Raw genomic sequence first — 26,972 nt, 5'->3', positions numbered from 1 at the left:
CTAATAATAAATAAATAAATAAAAGTAAAATAATATTATAAATAAATAAATAAATAAATTAAAAAATAAAAAATAAAAAATTAAGAAGTATCTATTGGTCCGAGGACAAAGCCCAGCTATTTACAGCTGCATACTCCATTGCCTTTGGCGCTATGCGAAGTGGTTTGTAAGGGCCAACCAGATTCCGCCGCCCGAGGTATTTTGAGAGACCTGACCTTGTTCAGATCCAATTTAGTCCTGCATGTCCAATGTTCCAAACCGATCAGCAGAAAAGGACACTAAGCAATTCATGTACGTGAGATGACCGTCTCAGGTCCATTCCTCAAACATTGGGATGGCTCCGGCCCTGCACGGCATCAGTCCATGCGCGTTATGCGAAGGGCGATTGCTGCCTGCAGTTTACCCTCAGCTGAATTCGCGGTTAACTCCTTTTAGGATTGGGGCCGCCACCACAGCAGTGCATTTGGGACTCTCATCTGAAAGGATGAAGGACTTGGGGGCAGTGGAAGTCTGATGCATTAAGGGAAGTCTGATGCATATAAAGGATATATTCATAAGACCTTGTGATTGTTCACAGTATACCTGACCTGGCTTTGTTGCCTTCTTTTGCTTTCAGGTAACGTTGTGATGCATATTTGGAGTATTGGCCCTGCACCGTCCACTGGGATAGAAACCATGCCGTTAATGGGGACCTAGGGTGCAGGAGCTATGACGGCGTGCACCTGGATAATTGGGCACAGCATTGTGCATTGGGCCAGGGTCCATGCCATCAATTCCGGTCTTGGGCCGCACCTTAGCTACATCAATGGATCTCTCGAAGGGGAATGCGCTGGGCCGGAATGTTGCCCGCTATTAGGGCCAGAGCGGCAGCGGAGGGCCCCCCAGATGCTTTAGTTATCCAATTAGGCGATAAGAGTTAGCTTACAGAAAGGCAGTCAACTCGATGTGGCATATGTTTAGTGACTTTGAGGAACTTAAAGCCTCTTACCCAAATGTCACTACTATTCTATGTGGGCCTCGTGGATGGAGAGGCGGGTTTGCAGAGATTGCAGGTGCCTGAAAGCCATAAATAGGGCTAGGAAAGCCTTGTATTTGGCGGTGGTGCGTAGAGTGGCAGCCCTGGGTGGGAGTGTCAGTGACCTCCGGGGCATATGTCTCAATGGTGAGGCCCTCTACTGGTTTGATGGCTTGCATCTCTTGGATGCTGGAAATGATATTTGGCGGTGGTGCGTAGAGTGGCAGCCCAGGGTGGGAGTGTCAGTGACCTCCGGGGCATATGTCTCAACGGTGAGGCCCTCTACCGGTTTGATGGCGTGCATCTTCGGATGCGGGAAATGATATTTGGCTGATGGCGTGCATCTCTCGGATGCTGGAAATGATATTTGGCTGATGGATATAGCAAAGGGGATAAGGGGTTGGATTCAGGCATGAGAGTATTGGCGGCGAGCGATGGCTCGTGTGGCGGTAGGCATTGGTAAGAAGGGGTTAAGAGGATGTGTGTGGGGGGAGGAACGCCATCACCTCCCCCCAGTGAGCGAAGGGTGGTCCGTTAAAGGACTCCGGGGGGCGTGGCCCTGTCCGAAGCCTATGGAGGTGTGGGCCAAAGGCACGCCCCAGAGCGGTGACCCGGGGGAGCTCCTAGCCGACGTGCCTCGCGGGAGTCTCCCCCGATATAAGGTTAACCCTTCCCCGTGTCTCCAGCAAATGGGCTGGAGCCGGATAGTCGATAGGACCAATGCCTAAGCCAATGCCTCTCATTCCTGAATTCAATAAAGTTGTGGCCTAATTCGCCCAATTAACCTTAATTATGGTGTCTCGTGTCTTTATTTATCCTGGTGGGGGGCGGGAACTCGCCACGCAAAGCCACTTCCGGCCTGCCCAGGAGGTGGGGTTGCGGGCTTCACGCCCACCCCCACGTGAGCGGGGGCTGGTTTCAGCCCCCGCGAGAACAGGGGAATCCCGGCCAGGTCTGCCCTATTTAGGGCCGGAGCAGAGGGGGCTTGCCCTCTTTTCGCCGGCTAGCCCTCACGTTTTCCCACCCTCCCTCCCTTTAGGTATGCTTTAGGTAGGTCTTTGACTTTGCTATGGACTTCGGTCTGTCGCCGCAAGGGGCATGGTAGGAATTTTTCCCAATTGGCAATTTGTAGCCTTTTGGTTTTTCGCCTACCTCGTAGCAAGGGTGGTCCGTTAAAGGACCCCGGGGGGCATGGCCCTGTCCGAAGCCTATGGAGGTGTGGGCCAAAGGCACGCCCCAGAGCGGTGACCCGGGGGAGCTCCTAGTCGACGTGCCTCGCGGGAGTCTCCCCCGATATAAGGTTAACCCTTCCCCGTGTCTCCAGCAAATGGGCTGGAGCCGGATAGCCGTTAGGACCAATGCCTATGCCAATGCCTCTCATTCCTGAATTCAATAAAGTTGTGGCCTAATTCGCCCAATTAACCTTACATACGGTGTCTTGTGTCTTTATTTATCCTGGTGGGGGCGGGAACTCGCCACGCAAAGCCACTTCCGGGCCTGCCCCAGGAGGTGGGGTTGCGGGCTTCACGCCCACCCACGCGAGCGGGGGCTGGCCCCAGCCCCCGCGAGAGTAGGGGAATCCCCGTCGGGCCCGCCCCCCCCAGCCAGCCAATCAGCTGGTCGGCGGGGGGGCGTGGCTTGCCCTATTTATGGCCGGCGCAGAGGGGGCTCGCCCTCTTTTCGCCGGCTCGCCCCCACGTTTTTTTTTTCCCCACCCTCCCTCCCTTTAAGTAGGTTAGGTTTAGGCACGCCTTTGACATTGCTATGGACTTCGGTCTGTCGCCGCAAGGGGCATGGTAGGAATTTTTCCCAATTGGCAATTTCGGGCCTTTTGGTTTTTCGCCTACCTCGTAGCAACTCGTCACAACTTCTCGGCATTGGCGGTAGGCATTGGTATGAAGGGGTTAAGACGATGTGTGGGGGGGGAGGAACGCCATCACCTCCCCCCAGCGAGCGAAGGGTGGTCCGTTAAAGCAGTGTTTCCCAACCTTTTTTGGGCAAAGGCACACTTGTTTCATGAAAAAAATCTCGAGGCACACCACCATTACAGCCCCGTGACGTCAGCGCGCAGCGTCACGCCGGGAGGGACGCATGAAAGTGTAAGTTTCAATTTTTTCCCCTCCCCCTTGCCTTCCTTCTGTGCCAACCGCCAAAAAGCCAAGAAAAAAGCCAAGACTTTAGGGCAGCAGGTCGACACGGAAGAAGCTCCTACCTAAGGACAGGTGCGACGGCCGTGTCCTCTTCTGCCACACTTGGCAGCCCTGCCTCACGGTCGTGACTCCCACCCTGATTTCTCCCCGCAGGTCGAGCGGCACAGGCAGCCCAATGTGTCCAGTCCAGACACAAGCCCCGCTTCCCCACTCTAGATCCTGAATGCGACCAAGTGCTCTGGACTCCCGAGCAGGGTGGGAAAGAGGACTCGCATCTGGTAGCCTCCGGGCTCCTCGCCTGCTCGAGGGATGGCATTGCAGGCAAGCTGCCGGCCGTCGCCATCGCCGCCCCCTCATGCGAGTGGACCTGCCCGGAGTGGTGGGCCGGGGGAGGCTCGCTCTCTGTGGGGATGTGGCCCGCACGCGCGGCCCCGCTTCCTCCTGCCCAGGGCTGAGCTCCTTACCCGCGATCTCGGTCTCGCGCACGCGGATCCCACTTATTCCGAAGCTCGCGGCACTAGCCGGGGCTCTCACACCGTGCCAGGGCGAGGCGGCGCGGCCCACTGACGTCATCGCGGCTCGCCGCCGCCCTCGACTTCCCTGTTCCCTCCCCTCCCTCGGGTCACCGTGGTTACCGAGGACTGCAAGCCGCTCGGGCGAGCGTGGGGCATTAAGTGGGAGAAGGAAAATTAAAATTAAAACTCGCCCGAAGGCCGCCTCTCCGGATATCTTTCGAATTTTTTAATTTTTCCCGCGGCACACCAGGCAACGTCTCGCGGCACACTAGTGTGCCGCGGAACACCGGTTGGGAAACACTGCGTTAAAGGACCCCGGGGGGCGTGGCCCTGTCCGAAGCCTATGGAGGTGTGGGCCAAAGGCACGCCCCAGAGCGGTGACCCGGGGGAGCTCCTAGTCGACGTGCCTTGCGGGAGTCTCCCCCGATATAAGGTTAACCCTTCCCCGTGTCTCCAGCAAATGGGCTGGAGCCGGATAGCCGTTAGCACCAATGCCTATGCCAATGCCTCTCATTCCTGAATTCAATAAAGTTGTGGCCTAATTCGCCCAATTAACCTTACATACGGTGTCTTGTGTCTTTATTTATCCTGGTGGGGGCGGGAACTCGCCACGCAATAACAGAGGCCAACCAGAAAATCTTGAGAAGCAAAGCAGCTAGTAAGCCTGATCTTTATTGATCTGTTGCAACAGGGTGCTCCCCTCACGCAGGAAAAGAGGAGGAACCCAGAACAATGGTGTGCAAACCCTTATATAGACTTTTGAAATTGCCACCCTGTAAATCAAGACCACCCCCAGAAACATCATACATACATCACAGAAGGGGTGTAGCTCAAGACCCCCCCCCAATACATCATACCTATGTCACAGAAAGAGTGGTCAACAGGAGAAATCTGAGTGCTTTGTTTACCTCCTGTCTGCCAGATTACCTGTTTAATGGTCACTTGATTGGATTGCCTGGGGAGCCTGGCCAGTCTTTTGTAATGATAAATACTTAGTTCCTGGGCCAGATCACAGGCTCACACCCTATTCATATCTTAAATGTGACCTTAAGACAGGATTTGTGAGAAAGGAGACAGTGGAAGGTTTCCCACTTTGACATTGCAGAGAAAACATTTGCTCAGTTTGGGAATAAAAAATGGTTTCAGGTCGGTCTTCCTGTGCTGATTTATGTATGTGCTTGGTTGGTACACTTATGAACATTTAACATATATCTAAGACATCAAAATTCCTATCACAACACCAAACTGGTCACTGCATGCTGCAGGAGAGGGCATTGTGATAGGAATTATATGGTCTTAGATATATGGTAATGTTCATAAGTGTACCAACCAAGCATGTACATAGATCAGCACAGGAAGACCGACCTGGAACCATTTTGATTCCTAAACTGAGCAAATGTTTTCTCTGCAATGTCAAAGTGGGAAACCTTCCACAGTCTCTTTCCTCACAAATCCTGTCTTAAGGGCACATTTAAGATATGAATAGGGTGTGAGCCTGTGACCTGGCCCAGGAACTAAGTATCATTACAAAAGGCTGGCCAGGCTACCCAGGCAATCCAATCAAGTAACCTGCCAGACAGGGGGGAAAACGACAGGGGAAAAACAACATTCAAATTTCTGTTTTAAGACCGCCTTTTCTGTGATGTATGTATGATGTTTCTGGGGGTGGTCTTGATCTACAGGGTGGCAATTTCAAAAGTCTTTATAAGGCCTTGTGCGCCCTTTTTCTGGGTTCCTCCTCCTCTCCTGCGGGTGAGGGGAGCACCCTGTTGCAACAGATCAATAAAGATCAAGCTTACTGGCTGCTTTGCTTCTCAATATTCTCTGGTTGGCCTCTGTTATCTTCTCCTACCAATAGGGAACCTATGTAAGGACTCTATATGAGCTCTTGGATACCCCATAAGGGAAAACGGCAATTTTTGTTTACAACAGCATCCAGCACATCGTCACCCAGTCGGGAGGTCTGGTCTACACAATGTCAGAATTGGACCGTTAGTGTGGAGACATCTGCCATTTGGAACTTGTGTTAAATAACAAGTGCTGTCTGTATTCTGCACCTTTAATAGGCTTTTCCTTCCTAACAAGTATTTTAAGTGAATGGGATGGTGGGGTGGTCTAAACCACTGAACCTCTTGGGTTTGCTGATCAGAATGTCTGTGATTTTAAAGAAAAAGAAGGAACATTTTATCATATGTGGTGGAATTGTAAGAAGGTGAAGGGCTTCTGGGAAATGATATATAATGAGATGAAAAAGATGTCGAAATATACGTTTGTTAAGAAACCAGAGGCTTTTCTTTTAGGAATAGTAGGAAATGAAATAAATAGAATGGACTGTAAACTTTTCCAATATGCAGTAACAGCAGCGAGAATATTATTGGCCCAAAGATGGAAACAGGAACAACTGCCGACGCTCGAAGAATGGAGAATGAAACTGATGGAGTATGCTGAACTGGACAAACTAACAGGAAAGATCCGATATATACAAGATCAAAAGTTCATTGAAGACTGGGGAAAATTTTCAGACTATCTGAAATGTGTATGTGATGAGCAAATAACGCTAGTGGGATTTCAAGAAGTTCTGTAAATGATAGAGGACTATTGTATTGATGAAAACTAAGTGTGTGAAGGTTTATAAAATGCAATATAAAATTAGGAAATGCGTATTTTAAAAATTTGAATAATGGATGATTGTCAGAGAGGTTGAAGGAAGTCTAAAAGAGAAAATATGTGATAAATTTAGATTGGATACTATGAATGTATGTTGGAAAATTTATTAATTTTTTTTTTTAAAAAGAATGTCTGTGGTTTGAATCCCCATGACGGGGTGAGCTCCCGTTGCTCTGTCCCAGCTCAACCTAGCAGTTCAAAAGTACGCCAGTGCAAGTAGATAAATAGGTACCACTGTGGGCAGGAAGGTAAATGGTGTTTCCGTGCGCTCTGGTTTCCATCACGGTGCTCCATTGAGCCAGAAGAGGTTTAGTCATGCTGGCCACATGACCCGGAAAGGTGTCTGTGGACAAACGCCAGCTCCCTCGGCCTGAAAGCGAGATGAGCACTGCAACCCTGTAGTTGCCTTTGACTGGACTTACCGGTAACCATCCATGGGTCATTTACCTTTACCTTTAAGTGGGTAATTTTTTTATTCCAGTCTGTACTGGATTGGAAATTGCTTTTAAATATGCATTTGTTGTTGATGATTTTTATTGTTAAATTGCTTCAGTGTGTTTTATGCAGATTCATAAACTGAATGAATAAAAATATCTGTATATAAACTTATTTTTAATTGTTCTGCTGTCTGAATGTTCTACTTGTTAGAATTGCAGTGCAGGAGAGCATTGTCGTGACAATGTATTACACCAATAAAATGCTGGTTAAACTGGAAATACTAAATAAACACAACAAACTAAAATAAAATAGCTGAGAGTAGATTATAAAACTAACTTCAGACAGACTACACCTCTTCAGTACAAAAGCTTAGCAAAAGAGGTAGTTTCTTCACCTTCCCCCTAAAAGAGTATAAAGATGAGGTAAGAAACACCTCAGTGGGACGATCATGCCTGAGTTTTGGAGGTGCCAAATATTTGCCTATAAGAGTCGGAAACAAGGCTGACACACAGCACACACTTATCTATCTTTACTCAGAGCACTCCACTGAGTGAACCACTCTTCATGGCTGGCATTTCAAGAAGACCATTTGGCTCACATCTACTAGAGACAACACTAAAAGCTGCAGTGAGTGCCAGATCTCCCTAGAGGAGAAAATACAGCCATCTGGTTAAATACTTATTTCATCACTGGGAATCACATGCAAATAAATACAAATTAATGAAGTCATAAAGCTGGAAAAAACACAAGGTTAAGGGTCACTTCTCCCCTTTTCCTTTCTAGATACCTCCTCAAACCAAACCTCATTACATTTTTCTCAAGGTATCACAATCGCCCTTTCACACACTCAAGTTTTCATTGCTTAAGAAACTCCCAAGAGACAGGGCTGAGCTGTGCATCTCCATGGTAACATAGCAAACATGCTTTAGAAGGCTGAAGGCAGAAGGTTGCAGTTGGGAAGTTGTGGAGTCGGTTGAACCTACAGCAAATTAGGTGCAGGAAATGTCTTTCTTTGGATTAACTTTTATGGGATATCAAGACCCCTTTCGGGACAGAAAACTAGAATTACCAAAGTATGAAGTACCAGGTAAGGACACTTCACTGAAAAAGAAAGCTCTTCCTGGGATTCACCAGCGGTGATTGCTCTGTATGTGTACCTGCGCACAAAAGTCTTAACTGTCATTCCTTCATCTTGGAACCCTGGGAATGGCAGTGCTCTGAGGAAGGCTGTGGATCTTTAATGGAATTCCCACCACTGTCACTAAACTACTATTGCCAGGATTCTTGCAGGGAAACCATGATTGAAGATGGTAGAAAACTGATACAGAGCAGTTGCATAGATAAGCTCTTTGTGTGCTGTTCACACACATCACCCCTACTGTATAGGAGGTTCCTGGTTTTGTCCCCTTCTGAAATCGAAGGGTTGATGGCCATCCCACAGTCTTTCAAAGGCGAGAATCATGTACTGGTCCACATCAGAGAGAATGGTTTAAGCCTTTCTCCCTCAGTGTGCTAGTTTTATGCCTAGAGATTGTTTGTATATTAGTGAGATATTTTTCATCCATGTTGTCTTCCAGCTGCAATCTGAAGTGGTACATCTGGGATCTAGATTGGACTTAATTCCCTGGACACGAGGAAATTCTCCTGTTTCCAACATGACCATTTTTGTCCCTAATTTCATTACTTCTTTATTTGGCTGAGGCCCCATCTGCTCAACACATTTCAAGCAGCATCACACCACTTTAAACAGTCATGGCTTTGCCCAAATAATTTTGGGAACTCTATTCCCCTAATCCTCTTGTTCCATTTGCTTTCCGTTTTGCTATATTCCAGAATTGCATTAGTTTTCTTTCTTCTTCTGTCCATCTTCAGTGGGAACACCAACCCCTAAACTGGAACTTTTCTACCCAAAGCTGCCACCCATAGGACCAAGTGGATATGATGGCACAGTACACAGGGGAAGCTGCAGGAAGTATCGAGAGGCTATCAGAAAGATGAAGCTCAAAAAATGTAGGTAAATAATTACCAGAGGCAGGGTTTAAATGGTGGTTTCAGCAAAAGCACAAGGAGCCTTTAGGATTCTGTAGAGGCACATCCATACTATGAGTCAGAGCACTGGGACCAGGACTAGGAGCACTGACCTCTGGGTTGGCAGGAGCTGTGTGTGTGCATGCATGCAAATTAAGAGAGTTCTGGAGGCAGGTTTGGAGGAAGGAGGAGGACTGAAGGCCCCATGGTTATTTGAAGAGGATGTCCTTGCAGGATTTCCTGTACAGATCGGGTTGGCCAGTCTGAGGACAGGATGCTGGACTAGCTGATCCTTTGGCCTGATCCAGCAGAGCTCTGCTTATTCCTACGATGTTGGGCTCCAGGCAGGTGCGCCACCTCCATACTCGCTGCACCAGCATGACAGCTGGCCCTTCCAGACAGCAGGGAGAGACAGGGAGGAAACCTTTGGCCACGTAAAAAGGAAGTTTGTTGTCACAAATTTTTAGTGAACATGCAAACCAATTTGCTATACTGTGTATACAACCAGGTGGAAATGTGATGTTCAAGAGTGCTCCTGAGGAAGAACAGTACAGTGGTACCTCGGGTTAAGTACTTAATTCGTTCCAGAGGTCCGTAGTTAACCTGAAACTGTTCTTAACCTGACGTACCACTTTAGCTAATGGGGTCTCCTGCTGCTGCCGTGCCGCCGGAGCACAATTTCTGTTCTCATCCTGAAGCAAAGTTCTTAACCTGAAGCAATATTTCTGGGTTAGCGGAGTTTGTAACCTGAAGTGTATGTAACCTGAAGTGTATGTAACCCAAGGTACCACTGTAATTTGAAATGTGTTGGGTTTAATAATCAAAAGCAATTTTTCTTGTGTACCTGGGGTTTTGATATCTTTCTCTGATTTCTTTCCTCCTCCTCCTCCTGGACAGCAGGCTAGTACCTCTAGGTAACTGATAATGAGGAACCAGTCACCTCCCACTGCCTCCTAAAAGGCTCACGACATCTTGGGAAGCCACTTGTCTCCTAAGTGCCTGTGTCAGCTGTCATTGGAGCTTGGCTTTCCAGCTCCTCTTGCCTGCTTCTCTGTGAGCACATTTTGTGCTGACCTAGCGATGGGGAAGCTGTGGCCCTCCAGATGTTATTGGACTTATAACTCCAATCATCCCTAGCCAGCAAGACCAAAAGTCGAGGATGTAATCTGAAGTCCAACAACATCTAGACCTGCAGTGCTGAAACCAGGGCGCCAAGCAGGTTCAGGAGCATTAAGGACACAGTAGTTATTGGTTCTCTGGGGAAGGGAGGAAAAGACAACGACGAAATATGATAATTATAGAAGGGAAGGGGCCATAGGTCAAAAGTGGCAGATCCCATCTTTGTTTAGGGCTGATGCATGTATGAGGACATGACTGTTGAGCTTCTGAACTCAATATGTACAGCAGTAATTTAAACCCACAGATTATTAGCTATCTTCTCAAGCCTCCATTGTTGCTCAAGCTCCTGCTCAAGTCAGTGGATTTTTAGCAAGTGTTGATGGCCAGCCCAAAGCCAAGATCCTTCTCTCCCACACCTCTAGACAGCTTTTGGTTTCTCCTATGGTGTAGTGGTTAAGAGCGGTAGTCTCATAATCTGGGGAACCGGGTTCGCGTCTCCGCTCCTCCACAGGCAGCTGCTGGGTGACCTTGGGCCAGTCACACTTCTCTGAAGTCTCTCAGCCCCACTCACCTCACAGAGTGTTTGCTGTGGGGGAGGAAGGGAAAGGAGAATGTTAGCCGCTTTGAGACTCCTTAAAGGGAGTGAAAGGAGGGATATCAAGTCCAAACTCTTCTTCTTTTTCTAGACCCAAATGAAGAGTACAGGGAACCAATGACCTGTGGACAAGAGATTGGCTGGTGGCTGCCTAAGAACTGGTCAGTCAAGCCAGAAGATGCCATCCCTTGGATAAGGGTGCAAAGGCATCCCCAGCTACGGAGCTCTATGACCAAGTGAGCATACAGTGGGAAGCAGGGAATCAGCCCGACCACCACTTCACCCAGCCAGGGATGGAGGATCTCACTCTCATCCTTTAATTGTTGTGTGTACAGCAGACATCATGGCCAAATCCACCCCATACAAATTACATTTTATCACATAGCCTCACCCAAAGAATCCACGGAACTATAATTCTCAGCACCTTAGCAAACTACAGTTCCCAGGGTTCTTTGGAGAAAGATGTGCTTTAAATGCATGGTCTGGATGTGCACCAAGGGGGTTGCATGATCCCTGCCACCTTCCAAAAGCAGCCGCCCAACATCTCCTTTTACTCGCAAAAGACAATGCCATTGCAGTTGGGAGTTTTCCCAGCACCATTTCATTGACTGCTGCTTGTGGTGTGTGTGTGTGTGTGTGTGTGTGTGTGTGTGTGTGTGTGTGTGTTTAGGGAGGTGTAATTCTGAATGCCAGGACACAGCTTGCACCTCCTCCCATTAAGTATATTAAGAAGAGATTCTGGGTGGCTGCTTTAACTGGATCCAAGCACCCTTTGTATTGTCTAAGAGATCCATGCTCTTGCTTGGCTGGAGGGCAGATAGAGGAATGGCTGCGGGTGTGTGGAAACCTTTGACCTTTGTGTGGCTGGAATATAGGCTACTGTACTAAGGTTAAGAGTCATATGTGTTGCTGTGCCAGCTTTGCCTCTTACCCATTCATTTGGCCCACTGCCCCCCCCCATAAGGCAATGTGGCCCTTGGCTGGGAAAAGGTCCCCCACCCCTGTGCTAAGATGTGCTTCTCAAACACTGAACCTTTCTCCCCAAGGAACTGCTGTTTGCTCCCCACAGAGCTACAGTTTCCAGTATCCTTCACAAAATGCAGTTCCTAGGATTCCTGTGTGTGTGATTTCAACAAGCCTTTTAAAGTTGAGGTCTTTCCCAGTCTGCACCTATTTCAAAATGGCTTTAAAGATGTTTGTTTTTATAGCTTTGTTAATTGTTTGCCACCCTGAGCTCCTTTGGGAGGAACGGTAGGGATATAAATTTAACAATAGATAAATAAGGTCATGGCAGCTGAAACAGTACCCCACGAGACAATGGAACAGCAATGAAATTTGTTTTCTTTGTTTATTGTAGATTTGTTGACAGCATGATAGCGAGCGACCGCCTCTTCAGCATGTTTTGAGAACCATTTGGAACCATAATAGGAACCTGAGGCGCATGTCAGTGAGAGCTCATTGGCAATAACCGGCTCCCATGTTTCAGACCTAGCGCATTTGTTCTACAAATAAATAGGAAATCAGTACAATCATCTGTGTTTGGGGGGGTTTTTTTGCCCACAAAAGAAAGGGAAAAGAAAGTGGGTGGATATAAACTACAAGTGAGAAACCTGTGGCTTCTAAGTGTTGTTGAGACGCCAAATCCCATCAACACAGCTAACACGTTCAATGGTCAAGGATGATGTGAGTTGTGCTCCAGAACATCTGGGGAGTCCACAGCTGGTGAAGGCTGGTCTATGGCTGTTTATCTTATCTATGCACTCCCTGCTTCTTCTTTTAAGAATTAGTACAGGAATGAGGATTGTTCCTGACATTTCAATATCAAAGCTCACTGTGATTTAAGTAGATGCTGGCAAATGTGTGCACCTGAGCATGTGTTATGTCTACATTTGACCAATACATGTTTCATCCAGGGACAAATGGATGACATATGCCATACAGGCATGGGCAAACTCAGCCCTCCAGATGTTTTGGGACTGCAACTCCCATCACCCCTAGCTAACAGGACCAGTGGTCAGGGATGATGGGAATTGTAGTCCCAGAACATCTGGAGGGCTGAGTTTCCCATGCCTGATGTTCTAAAGCAGAATAAAATGTTTATGGGCAGCATTATTGAACTTCAAAATAGATTATCTCCACCCCATTTCCCCACATGCAGACCCCTTGCATTTTCCATTACAATAACGTTGACCTGTCACTGTAGCAGTGCTTCAAGAAAGGGGAGGAAGATCAATGCTAGAAGGACCCAAATTGATAAATGCAGGGCCTGCAGGCAGACTAGTGCTGCGCTCTTACCCCCCCGCCCCGCATTTCTCAAACCACCACCTTAACAGAGAAATGGAACAACTCTGTTTTTTGTAAATTCCCTGCTTCCCAATCCACTTCCCTCTAGGAAACTTAAAAGCAGGCTTTACAGATGCTTGCACACAACCGCCAAACCAACCCACCCTTCTGTGCTCTAGCAAGGGACTAAGGTGATGATGAGGCTTTCAGGTTTTACTATTGTTTTACTAGCTTAGCATAGATGAAGTCAGAGGAGAACAGTCAAGGAGAGACTGGAGACACACTTTCCTTTGATGGAGGTCTAGTTTGCCACTGTAAGAACAGGACGCTTTTCTAGATGAGCCACAGGCTTTTCTTACAGGTTTCTGCTTTGTGCAAGGAGTTTAAATGTATGACCTATTGAGCTTAAGGAAAGTTACTGTCACTTAACTATATATAGAATTGCAGTCATGTAGTATAAATGCAGGTCATCTTAGCAGCTACTTTGTTGTTGTTGTTGAGTCGTTTAGTTGTGTCCGCCTCTTCGTGACCCCCTGGACCAGAGCACGCCAGACACTCCTGTCTTCCTCTGCCTCCCGCAGTTTGGTCAAACTCATGCTGGTAGCTTCAAGAACACTGTCCCACCATCTTGTCCTCTGTCGTCCCCTTCTCCTTGTGCCCTCCATCTTTCCCAACATCAGGGTCTTTTCCAGGGAGTCTTCTCTTCTCATGAGGTGGCCAAAGTATTGGAGCCTCAGCTTCACGATCTGTCCTTCCAGTGAGCACTCAGGGCTGATTTCTTAAGAATGGATAGGTTTGATCTTCTTGCAGTCCATGGGACTCCCAAGAGTCTCCTCCAGCACCATAATTCAAAAGCATCAATTCTTCGGCGCTCAGCTTTCTTTATGGTCCAGCTCTCACTTCCATACATCAGTACTGGGAAGCAGTTACTACAGCCTAGCCAAAGTTCCAGCATGCAAACCCTCTGCAGTACTGGTCTGCAGTACCAGTGGGTCACAGCCTGATCCAAAGTGGGTCACAACAGGAGCACTACCTTCATGCAATTATATGGTAACATTTAAGAAATGGGTTCCCAAATGCATGTTTGGGTTAAGCATGAGACTCTCCATCTCAAGGTCATGGGTTCGAGCCCCACTTTGGGCAGAAAGATTCCTGCATTGCAGAGAGTTGGGCTAGATGACCCTTGTGGTCCCTTCAAACTCTCAAATTCTATGGCTCTAAATGTGGTTCCTGGGACTAAAAAGGCTGACAATCCCTGTTCTACACCACCCTGTGGCAGCTCACCTTTCTATAATGGTTAGATGATCCCAATACCTTGGGCATTATCCTATATACTGTTGGCAGTGATGTGTGTAAAATATGTAACGTGTTTCTGAATTCTCCTGGACGGTGGCTGTCATGATGTGGTCCTATATGTCAAAATTACCATTACACTTAGGTTCTGGATTCAGGTAGGTAACAGTGTTGGTCTGATGCAGTCAATATATATATATATATATATATTTGCTTTCGTAGATTTTCACGGGTACAGGAATGCAGGTTTTGGTGTCCTCGGGTGTCTTCCCCAACTTTTACACGGGAAGACACCCGAGGACACCAAAATATATATATATATATATATATATATATATATATATGCAGGTTTTGGTGTCCTCGGGTGTCTTCCCGTGTAAAAGTTGGGGTGTCTAGGCGACGTTTCGACGAGGTCTCACTCGTCATCTTCAGGCTGGTGCTTTCGGCTTCTTGTTACTGGAACAGAGTAACAAGAACAAGTAGCTCTGTTCCAGTAACAAGAAGCCGAAAGCACCAGCCTGAAGATGACGAGTGAGACCTCGTCGAAACGTCGCCTAGACACCCCAACTTTTACACGGGAAGACACCCGAGGACACCAAAACCTGCATTCCTGTACCCGTGAAAATCTACGAAAGCAAATATATATATATATATATATATATATATAATCGTCCAGTATCACCTTAGAGACCAACTAAGTTTGTTCTTGGTATAAACTTTCATGTGCATGCACACGTCTTCAGATACCTGAAGAATTGTGCATGCACACGAAAGCTTATACCAAGAACATTACACTTTGGGTTCTTCACAGTGATAGTTGTTCCTTAATGCCTGAAATAATGTAAGGAGATTTAATCAGGGATGTACAAGCTTTAGTATATTAATGATAAACCCTGCAAAATACCAATGCATAGGCATGTAAGTGTACACAAACTGCTTGGGCTGCAATGATTACAGTCAAATTGACTTAACAAATGTCTTTAGCCTGAATCAATCAGGTGCTGATATCTATCTATATCAGATTTAAAAATTCAAGAACTGTTGTTCACAGGTACTGTCTTGAGAGGTGCATCATCTAAAAATTAGTGAGGTGTTTTCTTCAAAAGCATCTTTATTCATACACAGATGGCATGCAGTTTAAAATCAAATAAAAACCCATGTGATTCAATTGTACAATAGTGAAATCTCATGCAAGTGTGCTCAGTGGTCAAGTCCCACTGGGTTCAAGAGGGCTTACACCCAGGTAATTGTGTTGAGGATTGCAGAATAGAATTTCCTAACTGTATGATAGCCCTAACATTCACAGTTCTCACAAGTTTCCATCTCCCTATTCCATGTATGCGTGCACTGAGCAACTGGGGGTGGGAGGAAGTTGCCCAGGGAAGAAGAGAGGTAGTATATTCAAGTTTATGGCACTGGGAAGGCAGAAGAGAAAGAAGGAAACAATGTAATAGAAAGTGATCTTTAATATATAATTTATATATACACACACAAAAAGAAAAAAAGTACCAAATAAGTGCCATATTGCCCACTCTGCTCATACACCTCGCCCAAGGAACACAACTGAGCCATTTTCACAGTAGCCCTAGAGGGAGTGGGGAGGTCTGGGTTAGTTTTGTCTTTTTTAAAAACTCACTCTTTCCTCCTACATGGTGTGCATAAATAACTCATAGGCTATGCACAATGACAGTTGTCCATTAAAAATAATCTTTTCTTTTAAAAAAATTTAAGGAATATTAGAGCTTTTTAAACCATAAAGTAAACTAAAAAAGAATAATCTTCAACTTCTTTCCCTTCTTCTTTAAAAGACTCATTTTTTTCAATTAAAAATAGTTGTTTTCCACTTTATCCATCCTCTTCAATGGAATAGAGATTTCACAAAGCTACCTTGCTTCCCCATGGCTTAGATGTTCCCCAATTTAGGTGTCACTTGTGACAAAGAGTTGAGCAAAATAAACCTTGTTTCCAAGGAATCTGGTTCAGTACTGGAATCCTATGTAACAAAAGGTGGAACGGGGGGGGGGGGCTGTAACTTGCCAACCTCAGATATGAGAGGGACAAGACCCAAACTATGGTAGTGGGTGGGACATACCCATACACATGCTTGCAACCAATTCAGTCCACAGCTGCAGAGTAAAGACTCCTTGGAACAGGGTCAAGTGAAAATAGGCCAAAGGTGGTTCCTCCAAAGGGGGAATTGCACCCACTGCATAAAATGGGAGAATTATAGAGGAAACAGGCAGAATGTAAGCAGGCAGCATGCCTGCACTATCCAAGGTGCCCCTACAGGGGCTACAGAAGTAGATGGAGCATTTCAAAATGGCAGCCACAACCCCATCGATCTGGGAAATAGCAAGTGCTCAATAACTGTGCCACTGGCCAGCCACGCCAGCTACTGACCACATGGACCTGCCCTTCTACACCAAACAGACACGTACTTATTTTCAACACACTTTCACCACTCAACAGTGAGCTCTCTTTCAAATCCTTTTTACACATGGTTTCTGAAGTTCCTATGACCAGTTAGTACTTTGGTGCAAATAGATCCCCCTTCCCACCCACCTAGGCTAATAAAAATAAAAGGAGTCCAGGGTCTTCTCCTCTTGCACCTCAGTGCCATGTTCTCGCCAACTTAAATCTGGCAATTAACACAGAGCTCTCACTTTGCTGATTTTGTCATCTACTGTGTTTCCTGCCAGTCAGGAGGGTCAGAGCAAACATTCACTAGGGCAGCCAGACCCCAAATGTGTGGAAGTCCACTTAGGATAAGCCCACCCACCCACCCTCAAGCCTTCCCACATCTGGGATAAAGAGCATAAGGGGGGGGGGCGGGTATGTTATTATTTTTCTGGAGCTACATATATAATATGTATGGGAAAGACGGGAAAATACCCTAACACCCCCCAAAATCAAGGTCAGTAGAACCAACTTGACCAACCTAAAGATGGATAAAGCAGGGGGCAGGATGAGTGGAGAAGAGACATGGCACTTAATAGCAAAAGATCCATGAGAGTGGGCTAGAAGGAAGGAGCTTGCTCTGTCTGCCAATTCCAGCTCCTGTTAAATAATTTCTACTTTTTTATTTTGGGGTCCCAAGTGAGTAGGGAAGAAGCTCCCTTCTGCAGAAAGGTGGAAGGGGAAGGCTGCAGACAGAACAACCCGTCCCCTTTACTTCAGGCACCTAAGGCAGGTTTGCATCTTCACAGGGCAGCAAAACCTCATTCCCTGGCTATTACAGGAGATGGAGTGGTGGGGGAGGCAGGGGAAAGAAGGCCTGTTTCTTTCCCGTCTCTTTGGCATCAGAACCACAACCCCCAGCCCCCCTCTCAAAGCACCCCAAGTGCTTGTCATCACTCCCCTTCATTCCAACCAGACATAGCAATTTGGCAACTGAGAACTGTACCCAAAATGACAATCCCTCAGAGAGAGAGAGAGCGAGAGAGAGAGAGAGAGAGAGAGAGATATTCCCAAACATCACAGTGAGTTTGTGAGAGCATGTTATGTGTGTGAGAGAAAGGCACACACACACACAGGAACAAAAAGACAGAATGGGTGTTTGCTGAGAGATGTGACCAACAAAACGCACTGGGGGGAAGTCACCTCCCCCAAGAGAAAAGTGCCGTCGCTGCGCTTCTGGAAAGTCTCAGCAAAATGGCGCCATGAGAAAAATGGAGCCCCGCTCAAAAAACATCCGAGCAATGCTTCAGGGTGGAGGCGGGGCAGAAAGAAAAGGGTATAGCCTCCCTTCAACAATAAAATCAAAATGTCAGCTTTCTGGATCCACAGATAGAGAAGGGTGGGGTCTTCTAACCCCTACTGCAACCTCCCTTCACCAGGTCCTTTGGTCGATCCCAAGAGCGGCAGAAGGTTCACAACAAACTTTACCCCAAAATAGCACCCACACGGGCCCAAAAGGAGGCACTCCAAGTTAGGCTTTGCTCCAAATAAATAAAAAAGAAGTCTTGTATGGGGTAAAGTGACCCCCCTGACATCTCTTCTGTTTCCAGGACTATCAAGGATCCCATTTCAGAAGCTGTAGGGGTTTTTCCCTTTTTAGGAGGGTGTGTTCCAAAATCCAGAGCAAAGAGAGAAAGAAAGAACCAACCAACCCCATGGTGCCTGACTGAGCCCAGCTTAATAGGTCCCTTTGTTAAGCAAAGGCTCTTTTCTTGCTAACTGGTCGGGCCTCCATTCAGGAAATAGGTGGTCATCTCGCCTTTGCCCTTGACCTTGATGACCCCACGACACTCCAGCTGATAACCTTTGGCTGCCAATACCTGATATAGGTCAGTTGTCACCTAGAGAAGGGAAACAACAAGTGTTAGGAGGAAAGGGAATACGCAGTTCTGGGCCGATGGAATTATGAGTTTCCAATTTTGTCCCCGTTGCTCCAGAAGAGGATTCTGTACATGGGAGTGGGAGGCACTTTCCACAAATTCTCCCCTTTATCTTGCAGTCAAATCTCCCCGTCCCCCAGCACTGTTCCAAAGGGTCCCCAAATCCTCTGGAGCAAAATTTGGATGGCAAAAGGAGGCTGCAGAGGAAGTTGCAACCAGCAAAAACTGCCTTCTTGCCCTGTCTTGGTGAGAGGGGAAAAGCCAGACTGCTGAATAAAGCCAGACAGGTGATGTGAATCCTGCTGTTTTTGACAGCAAGCAGTTTGTGACCGAGGACAGCAAGGAAGCCAATGCAGCCCCCACCCTGCCCAAGCCTGGCATAATTAGTGCACATTTAAGCAATGCAATGATCCAGCAAATTCACTGGAACTGACATAGAGATACTATAGAAACAAATCTTTTGCCAGTTTAAATCACTCAGAAAAACCATAGCAGCCCCTCTGAAATACCTGTCATGGAGTATCTCAGGTTGAGCTAATAAGTCATGTAGGCTTGCCATACATCAAGAATTCCCTGGAGATTGCTGGGATTCGGCCATCGGAAAATGGCCTGAAAAGCTCAACAACTTTTGTGTCCAGATGTTCACTTTTTGAAATATGGCAACCCTAAGTCATGGGATTTGGGGTTTTTTTGAGCATTTGTCTCCATTTCAGTTATTTGGCTTACAAGAGACCTAGTCCCAAAGTATTGAGCTTCAGGGCTTTAGTAGGCTTTCTGTGTCCCTGGGGAAGGACCATAAGAAAGGAAAATGGTCTTGCTTTTGGTGTAGCCACTAGGTCTACAAGCAAGGGCTCCGCCAATTGACAGTAACTCATCCTGTCATCCTGTATTCACCCTTGGTGAATACAACCCCATGAATTCATTATATCAAGATTCTGCGATGGCCATCCACTTGGATGGCTGTAAAAATAGACTAGGTAGCTTCATGGAGGATGGATCTACCCGTGACTATTAGTGGCAACAAGCGGAACATCCTGAGGCAATATACACCCAGATGCCACAAGGGGGTGCTGCTGCTTTTAGGTGCTGCACATGGAATCTCTGGAAGCGTCTCATAGACCATGCTGCAAACAGGATGCTGGCCTAGGTGGGACTTTTGGCTTGGTCTGGCAAAGGAGTTCTTACTCTCATATAGTAACCAGAACTATTCAGAAGTGGTCAGCAGAGGGAGCCTTACTGACACAATGCTCCCGTAATATTATTTAATAGAAATGTGGATATTCCGCCCCTCCCACTCCCATGGTCTCTGAGGCAGCTCACAACAAAGCCTGAAATGCTCCTCTTCTCACTGAAGTCTTCTCTGGACAGGATTTCCAGCTTTCCCCACCAGCCCCAATAGTGCCTCCCCCCCCCCAAAAAAAACCCATTTGCCAGGAAAAACTGGCAGCAAGTAAGAATTTCAAAGCAGTTGGTGAAAAGCTTTTCCTCCACCAGAAATGACTCCCAACAATTGGCAAATAATAAAATAAAATAAAATAAAATAAAATAAAATAAAATAAAATAAAATAAAATAAAATAAAATAAAATAAAATAAAATAAAATAAAATAAAATAAAATAAAATAAAATAAAATAAAATAAAATGGTGATGGTGGCACAGGAATGAGTCAGCAACAATCCTCACTCTGATCCAGGTGTTCCAGCTGCTGGGTCTTTAAAATATCCCACCATCTCCTCGTGGGCTGTGTCACAGCTGTCCCCACCTTGAGAAAATGCTAGCTATCAACAGCAGGGCTGCCATGCTTGAGGGAAAAGAACTCCTTTCCCCCCCTTAAATTGCTACCCAGAAATTCAGCAGCTGTTCAAAGTGCTGGCACTGTGTTCTTAAGGTTCAAATGACCCCAGGAGCAGGATAGATGGGTTTGCCTCCTTCTAAATATTTGTCCCTTATCCTTAAGGAGAATCTTCAAGATGGTCCTAGTTAGGGTGTCCTTACATTTGAAGCTCAGCAGGAGGCTATCAGATCAGGTGGGAACTCTTTCTTAAGGAAGGCTTGTTTGGAGACTACTCCCTTCCAACTTTTAACAAACCAACCCCAAAACATCATCTCTTTTTAGTAGGGCTTTTCGATGCAGAAACGATGGGTGCTAGTGTGGAGTGAATCTTGCTGTTCAATGTTGCTGCTTGTTTTGTAAGGTTTGCTGTTTTGTTGATTTTTAACTGTTTTAACTTTGCATGGGATATATTTTGTTAGAACTCCTGTGACTAAGCCGCTCGGCATAGATTATATTATTACAGACCTATTGAACCTCTCCTAAGGAAGTAGACTTCCAAGGTTAAATCCTGGCAACCATGAGGCCTGGGATGGGGGTCTTGTTCTTTGCATGACAGTGTAAGTCAGGCAGGCCCCCTGGCGGGGTCCCTGGCTGGAGGCAAGTGTACCAGGCTGCACCCTTGACCTCTGCATGGGCCTGCCAGCAACCTTAACCATAGTTAAAACAGGTCACGCCATCGCCGCTCTCACCTGAATACGGTCAGGGACACCAGTGCTGTCCATACGGCTAGAGACATTCACCGTGTTGCCCCAAATGTCATACTGTGGCTTTCGGGCGCCAATCACCCCAGCCACTACTGGCCCAATATTTAGCCCTGTGGAAGAAATGGGAAGGGAAGAAGGGATGCAAAAAAGGAAAATCGGTCAAAACTGAGCAGCCAAGCCACTTGCCTTAAGGACACCCAATCTCTCCCCCCAGTGTGGAACACCCGCCCACCCTTCCCAGGCTCCACTGACCAATTTTCATTTGGAAGTTATTGAATGAGTGTTCGTTGATATATTTCATCTGTTCCATGAGCCGCATCGCATAGTCTGCCAGCGCTGTAATATGGGAGCGCCCCTCGCGGTCATACGTGCTGTCATTCAGCCCTGAAGCCGCCATGTAGGTACTGCCAATCGTCTTTATCTTCTCCAGCTGCCTGAATGGCTCATCACTGATAATCTACAGAAAGAAGCAATGGAAGGTAATTTCTACGAATGCTGAGAGAGTCTGCTTTCATCAAAATTGCACATCTGTTTTAAAACACATACAGCTCCCAAGTTAAAACAGTTCAACGCATCATCAGAGAGTTACAATCTCTCTTAGGCAACGACAGTTCTCTTTCCCAAGCTCTGGGAGGAAGACTTTTCATTGCCTATAGACAGCCACCCAATCTTAAACAACTCCTCACCCACAATAATACAGCAAGCAGACTTAACATGGACACTGGTACCAGAGCCTGCAATAAACCCAGATGCCAACTTTGCTGCCACATACACCCAGACAACACCATCACTGGACCTAACAACATCAAACATACCATCTCAGGACTATTTAATTGCTCATCTTCTAACATTGTGTATGCTATCAAATGCCAACAGTGCCCTTTAGCTCTCTATATTGGACAAACAGGCCAAACCGTACGCCAAATGGACATAAATCTGACACCAGGAATCACAAGACAGAGAAACCAGTAGGAGAAGACTTCAATCTCCCAGGACATTCAGTACAGGATCTCAAAGTAACTGTCATATTACAAAAGAATTTCAGAAATAGACTGGAAAGAGAAGTTGCTGAATTACAACTTATGACCAAACTTAAAACCATGGAGAGACCTGGTCTGAATAGAGACATTGGATTCTTATCTCATTATACATGATGTAGCTATTTTTAGCCATCTCACCCCTCGCTTTTTCCTGTAAGACCAATTGCAGTTGTTAACTGTCGTCAACAGGTTTACCACACCTATCAGCCAATCACCCATTCCCACCACCCTTCTGAGTAAAACCCCTCCCCACCCTCTCACTGTATATAAAGGTCTGGTGACTTCTCTTTCAGTGTCACAGCTGTCAACGTTTCCCTTTTTTTAAGGGAAATTCCCTTATTCCGAATAGGATTCCTCGCAAGAAAAGGGAAAAGTTGACAGCTATGTTCAGTGTATCTGAAGAAGTGTGCATGCACATGAAAGCTCATACCAAGAACAAACTTAGTTGGTCTCTAAGGTGTTACTGGACAATATATAAAGCACCAGCCTGAAGATGACGAGTGAGACCTCGTCGAAACGTCGCCTAGACACCCCAACTTTTACACGGGAAGACACCCGAGGACACCAAAACCTGCATTCCTGTACCCGTGAAAATCTACGAAAGCATATATATATATATATATATATATGCAGGTTTTGGTGTCCTCAGGTGTCTTCCCGTGTAAAAGTTGGGGTGTCTAGGCGACGTTTCGACGAGGTCTCACTCGTCATCTTCAGGCTGGTGCTTTCGGCTTCTTGTTACTGGAACAGAGCGGGATCTCAATGTTTGAGTTCCTATAAATACTGTAGAGGGGGTGTGGTGTCTAGCCTCCAATGTTCTGGGCAGAGAGGAAGTTCCCAGGCTAGTGTGCCTTTTCTTCTTTTGTTCCTTAATTACTTGAGAGATACCTTGAGTGATTTCTTGAGTGATATCCTGAGTACCACTTAGGTGGGTCATTAGGTGTGGATTAGTTGCTAAAGTCTTTGTGTCTTGACCTCTTGAACTTTGTGAAGAGTTTTCCTGAGAAGATGGCTGTATTGCACTTAGTTGTGCTTTGGCTTGGCTTCGTGTATAGGGGCGAGCTGTGGTTTTGTGGCTTGTGTCAGCCAGATCTGTGTAGGGATTGCAGGGGGGTGCAGCATCCGGAGGTGCCACCATGGACTGGCTACTGGATGGTGTCAGTAATTCATCTGTGGAGAGGGTCTGGGTTTGGGTCTGGTGTGGTTGATTGGTGTTGGCGTTCTGTGTGCCTCTGGATCTGGTGTCAGTTTTTGTGGGGAGGGCTAATTTCCAGATGTTTGGCAAGCGGGATGTGTCGTCACGCTTGTTCATGTTGTGAGGGTGTTTCTCTATCTCGATGGCTTCCATGATTATTCTCTTGTGGTGATGTTCCGTGTTAAAGAGCAATTTGGAGTCTGCAAAATTAATTTCGTGTCCTGTTTCTTTCATGTGTTGGAAAAGAGAGGAAGTTTTTTCTTCTTTTTTGACGGCATTCTTGTGTTCTGCGATACGTGCATTTATTCGTCTGTTTGTTTGTCCAATGTACGTGGCTGGGCAGACTTTGCAGGGTATTTCATAGATCCCTTGGTTTTCCAACTGGATTTTATCCTTGGGGTTTCTGAGGATATTGGCTATTTTTTGGTTGGTGCAAAAGGCTGTTTTGATATTGTGTTTATGGAGGATTTTGCTAATTTTATCTGTAGTGCCCTTGATATAAGGAAGGAGGGCCATGCCATTGTTTTCTTCTGTGTCTTGGTTTTTGGGGGGTGTTTCCTTTTGGATTAGCTTCGTAATCCTGTTTTGCTGGTATCCATTGGCAATTAACACATTTGAGAGATTCTGTAACTCAGTTGTCAAGTGGTCTTTGTCAGCCAGGCGTTTGGTTCTGGAGATGAGAGTCTTGGCTACGGAGTTTATTTGTGCAGGGTGGTGGTGTGATTGTGCATGTAAGTAGCGGTTGGTGTGTGTTTTTTTCTGGTAGATAGTGTGTCCTAGGGAGCCATCAGGTTTTTTGTAGATTAGGACGTCAAGGAAGGGAAGTTGGTTGTTGGCTTCTATTTCCATAGTGAATTGTATTTTGGGGTGTAAGTTGTTGAGATGTGTGAGGAAGCTATCCAGTTTTTCCTTCCCGTGTGGCCAAATTACAAAGGTGTCGTCAACATATCTGAGCCAAAGTTTGGGTTTGTGTTCTGACTTGTCTAAAGCATTGGTTTCAAAGTGTTCCATGTACAGGTTTGCGATGACCGGTGAGAGGGGTGATCCCATAGGTGCTCCTTCTCACCGGTCACCCCTCTCACCGGTCATCGCAAACCTGTACATGGAACACAGGATTACGAAACCAATGCTTTAGACAAGTCAGAACACAAACCCAAACTTTGGCTCAGATATGTTGACGACACCTTTGTAATTTGGCCACACGGGAAGGAAAAACTGGATAGCTTCCTCACACATCTCAACAACTTACACCCCAAAATACAATTCACTATGGAAATAGAAGCCAACAACCAACTTCCCTTCCTTGACGTCCTAATCTACAAAAAACCTGATGGCTCCCTAGGACACACTATCTACCAGAAAAAAACACACACCAACCGCTACTTACATGCACAATCACACCACCACCCTGCACAAATAAACTCCGTAGCCAAGACTCTCATCTCCAGAACCAAACGCCTGGCTGACAAAGACCACTTGACAACTGAGTTACAGAATCTCTCAAATGTGTTAATTGCCAATGGATACCAGCAAAACAGGATTACGAAGCTAATCCAAAAGGAAACACCCCCCAAAAACCAAGACACAGAAGAAAACAATGGCATGGCCCTCCTTCCTTATATCAAGGGCACTACAGATAAAATTAGCAAAATCCTCCATAAACACAATATCAAAACAGCCTTTTGCACCAACCAAAAAATAGCCAATATCCTCAGAAACCCCAAGGATAAAATCCAGTTGGAAAACCAAGGGATCTATGAAATACCCTGCAAAGTCTGCCCAGCCACGTACATTGGACAAACAAACAGACGAATAAATGCACGTATCGCAGAACACAAGAATGCCGTCAAAAAAGAAGAAAAAACTTCCTCTCTTTTCCAACACATGAAAGAAACAGGACACGAAATTAATTTTGCAGACTCCAAATTGCTCTTTAACACGGAACATCACCACAAGAGAATAATCATGGAAGCCATCGAGATAGAGAAACACCCTCACAACATGAACAAGCGTGACGACACATCCCGCTTGCCAGACATCTGGAAATTAGCCCTCCCCACAAAAACTGACACCAGATCCAGAGGCACACAGAACGCCAACACCAATCAACCACACCAGACCCAAACCCAGACCCTCTCCACAGATGAATTACTGACACCATCCAGTAGCCAGTCCATGGTGGCACCTCCGGATGCTGCACCCCCCTGCAATCCCTACACAGATCTGGCTGACACAAGCCACAAAACCACAGCTCGCCCCTATACACGAAGCCAAGCCAAAGCACAACTAAGTGCAATACAGCCATCTTCTCAGGAAAACTCTTCACAAAGTTCAAGAGGTCAAGACACAAAGACTTTAGCAACTAATCCACACCTAATGACCCACCTAAGTGGTACTCAGGATATCACTCAAGAAATCACTCAAGGTATCTCTCAAGTAATTAAGGAACAAAAGAAGAAAAGGCACACTAGCCTGGGAACTTCCTCTCTGCCCAGAACATTGGAGGCTAGACACCACACCCCCTCTACAGTATTTATAGGAACTCAAACATTGAGATCCCGCTCTGTTCCAGTAACAAGAAGCCGAAAGCACCAGCCTGAAGATGACGAGTGAGACCTCGTCGAAACGTCGCCTAGACACCCCAACTTTTACACGGGAAGACACCCGAGGACACCAAAACCTGCATTCCTGTACCCGTGAAAATCTACGAAAGCATATATATATATATATCTACTGCCGCACTTCTCCTGAGCGGCAGAGATTTTGCCTTGGTTCTCAAAAGTCTCTCCTATTTCTGCTCTGTACTCGTGCAAATGTCCGACACTAGGTGAGAGCCGTCCTCAGAAGAATGCCATGCAGAGAGCACCAACCTCACCCTGGCACAGGCCCCCTAGTGGGCACAGAGCCAGATCCGGATTAAGACCCCTAGAGGCCCTATGCAGCACAGAAAAGACTATGGTGATGCCTCCTGTGTAATTCACAATAAAAACAATACTAAACCACAAAACAGTAAGGAAGACTAACAAATATCAAATATTCATTCACGTGGCACTTTCAAAACTGAAGTCAAAAACAATAAACATGTCCTCCTCCAGCATCTTTGTTTTGGGGAGGAGGGGGAAACCTACTCATCTTTCAACCTCTGCCAGTCTTTGGTACCTCCCCTTTTCCAACCCAATGCAGGCAAAAGACATGCAGTTACCTCATCAAAGTCAGCAATTATCTCATTGAGTAGCCGCAGACATTCAACGCCTTCATTGTTGGCTTCCAGCTCCACGTAGAACTCTGAGAAGTTACTGATCGAGGCAAACATGACGGCGACACATTCACACGACTGGTGGTACAACTCGTCGTTGAGGCGCTCGCGGGCCAGGAAGTGAGCGGCCACATCTTTGGGCAAGATGTTGTGCAACAGCCGACGGTTGTAGGCCTGAAGCTCCTCCATCTCCTCTTTCTCACCTGTAGCCTGGGAGAGTCACACAGGAACGAAATGAGGAGGGTACCAGTTATCCAAGACGTGCGATTTCATTAAGACTTTTGAACTTCCGCTGTTGAAGGTACTGGCCCTCCAGATGTTCTTGGGATTCCAACTCCCAGCAGCCTTAGCAAACAAGGCTGGTGGTCAGGGATTACAGGAGTTGGGAGTCCCAACGTCTGGAGGGCCACAGTTTTGCCCAGCCTGCACCACACACACCAGACACAAATTCTGCAACCTGTAGAAGTTCTGTACATCCAGCAGGACTGCACATATTTGCATAAT

General features: G+C 46.4%; 2 protein-coding genes across 8 annotated transcripts in view; one reads left to right on the top strand and one right to left on the bottom strand.

Annotated features, from left to right (window-relative positions):
* Positions 1 to 7,568: 7,568 nt before the first annotated feature.
* On the top strand, positions 7,569 to 12,056 carry SPMIP11 (sperm microtubule inner protein 11). Its single transcript, XM_083729541.1, has 4 exons — positions 7,569 to 7,872; positions 8,658 to 8,795; positions 10,619 to 10,763; positions 11,885 to 12,056. The coding sequence occupies exons 1-4, from the start codon at positions 7,788 to 7,790 to the stop codon at positions 11,931 to 11,933; spliced, it is 417 nt and encodes a 138-aa protein (XP_083585667.1). The 5' UTR covers positions 7,569 to 7,787; the 3' UTR covers positions 11,934 to 12,056.
* A 3,495-nt stretch (positions 12,057 to 15,551) lies between these two features.
* Positions 15,552 to 26,972, bottom strand: part of ADCY6 (adenylate cyclase 6) — a 52,630-nt gene continuing 41,209 nt past the window's right edge. For all 7 annotated transcript variants that reach the window (XM_083729362.1, XM_083729361.1, XM_083729359.1 and 4 more), the window contains 4 exons: positions 26,415 to 26,678; positions 21,230 to 21,434; positions 20,963 to 21,087; positions 15,552 to 18,401 (listed from right to left, as the gene is read on the bottom strand). In XM_083729362.1, the coding sequence (XP_083585488.1) occupies positions 18,276 to 18,401; positions 20,963 to 21,087; positions 21,230 to 21,434; positions 26,415 to 26,678 (720 nt within the window). In that variant the 3' untranslated portion in view covers positions 15,552 to 18,275. The remainder of the gene's footprint in view (positions 18,402 to 20,962; positions 21,088 to 21,229; positions 21,435 to 26,414; positions 26,679 to 26,972) is intronic.

The sequence above is a fragment of the Podarcis gaigeae genome, assembly GCF_964106915.1.
Source record: "Podarcis gaigeae genome assembly, chromosome: 2".
Classification (NCBI taxonomy): domain Eukaryota; kingdom Metazoa; phylum Chordata; class Lepidosauria; order Squamata; family Lacertidae; genus Podarcis; species Podarcis gaigeae.
The sequence above is the reverse complement of the archived record's forward strand: the minus strand, read 5'-3'. Positions and strand labels throughout refer to the sequence as shown.

Coding starts and splice junctions, on each gene's coding strand:
- SPMIP11 (XM_083729541.1), top strand. CDS start 7,788: ATGTCTTTCTTTGGATTAACTTTTATGGGATATCAAGACCCCTTTCGG. Junction 7,873..8,657: donor ACCAAAGTATGAAGTACCAG/GTAAGGACACTT, acceptor GTCCATCTTCAG/TGGGAACACCAACCCCTAAA. Junction 8,796..10,618: donor AAAGATGAAGCTCAAAAAAT/GTAGGTAAATAA, acceptor TTCTTTTTCTAG/ACCCAAATGAAGAGTACAGG.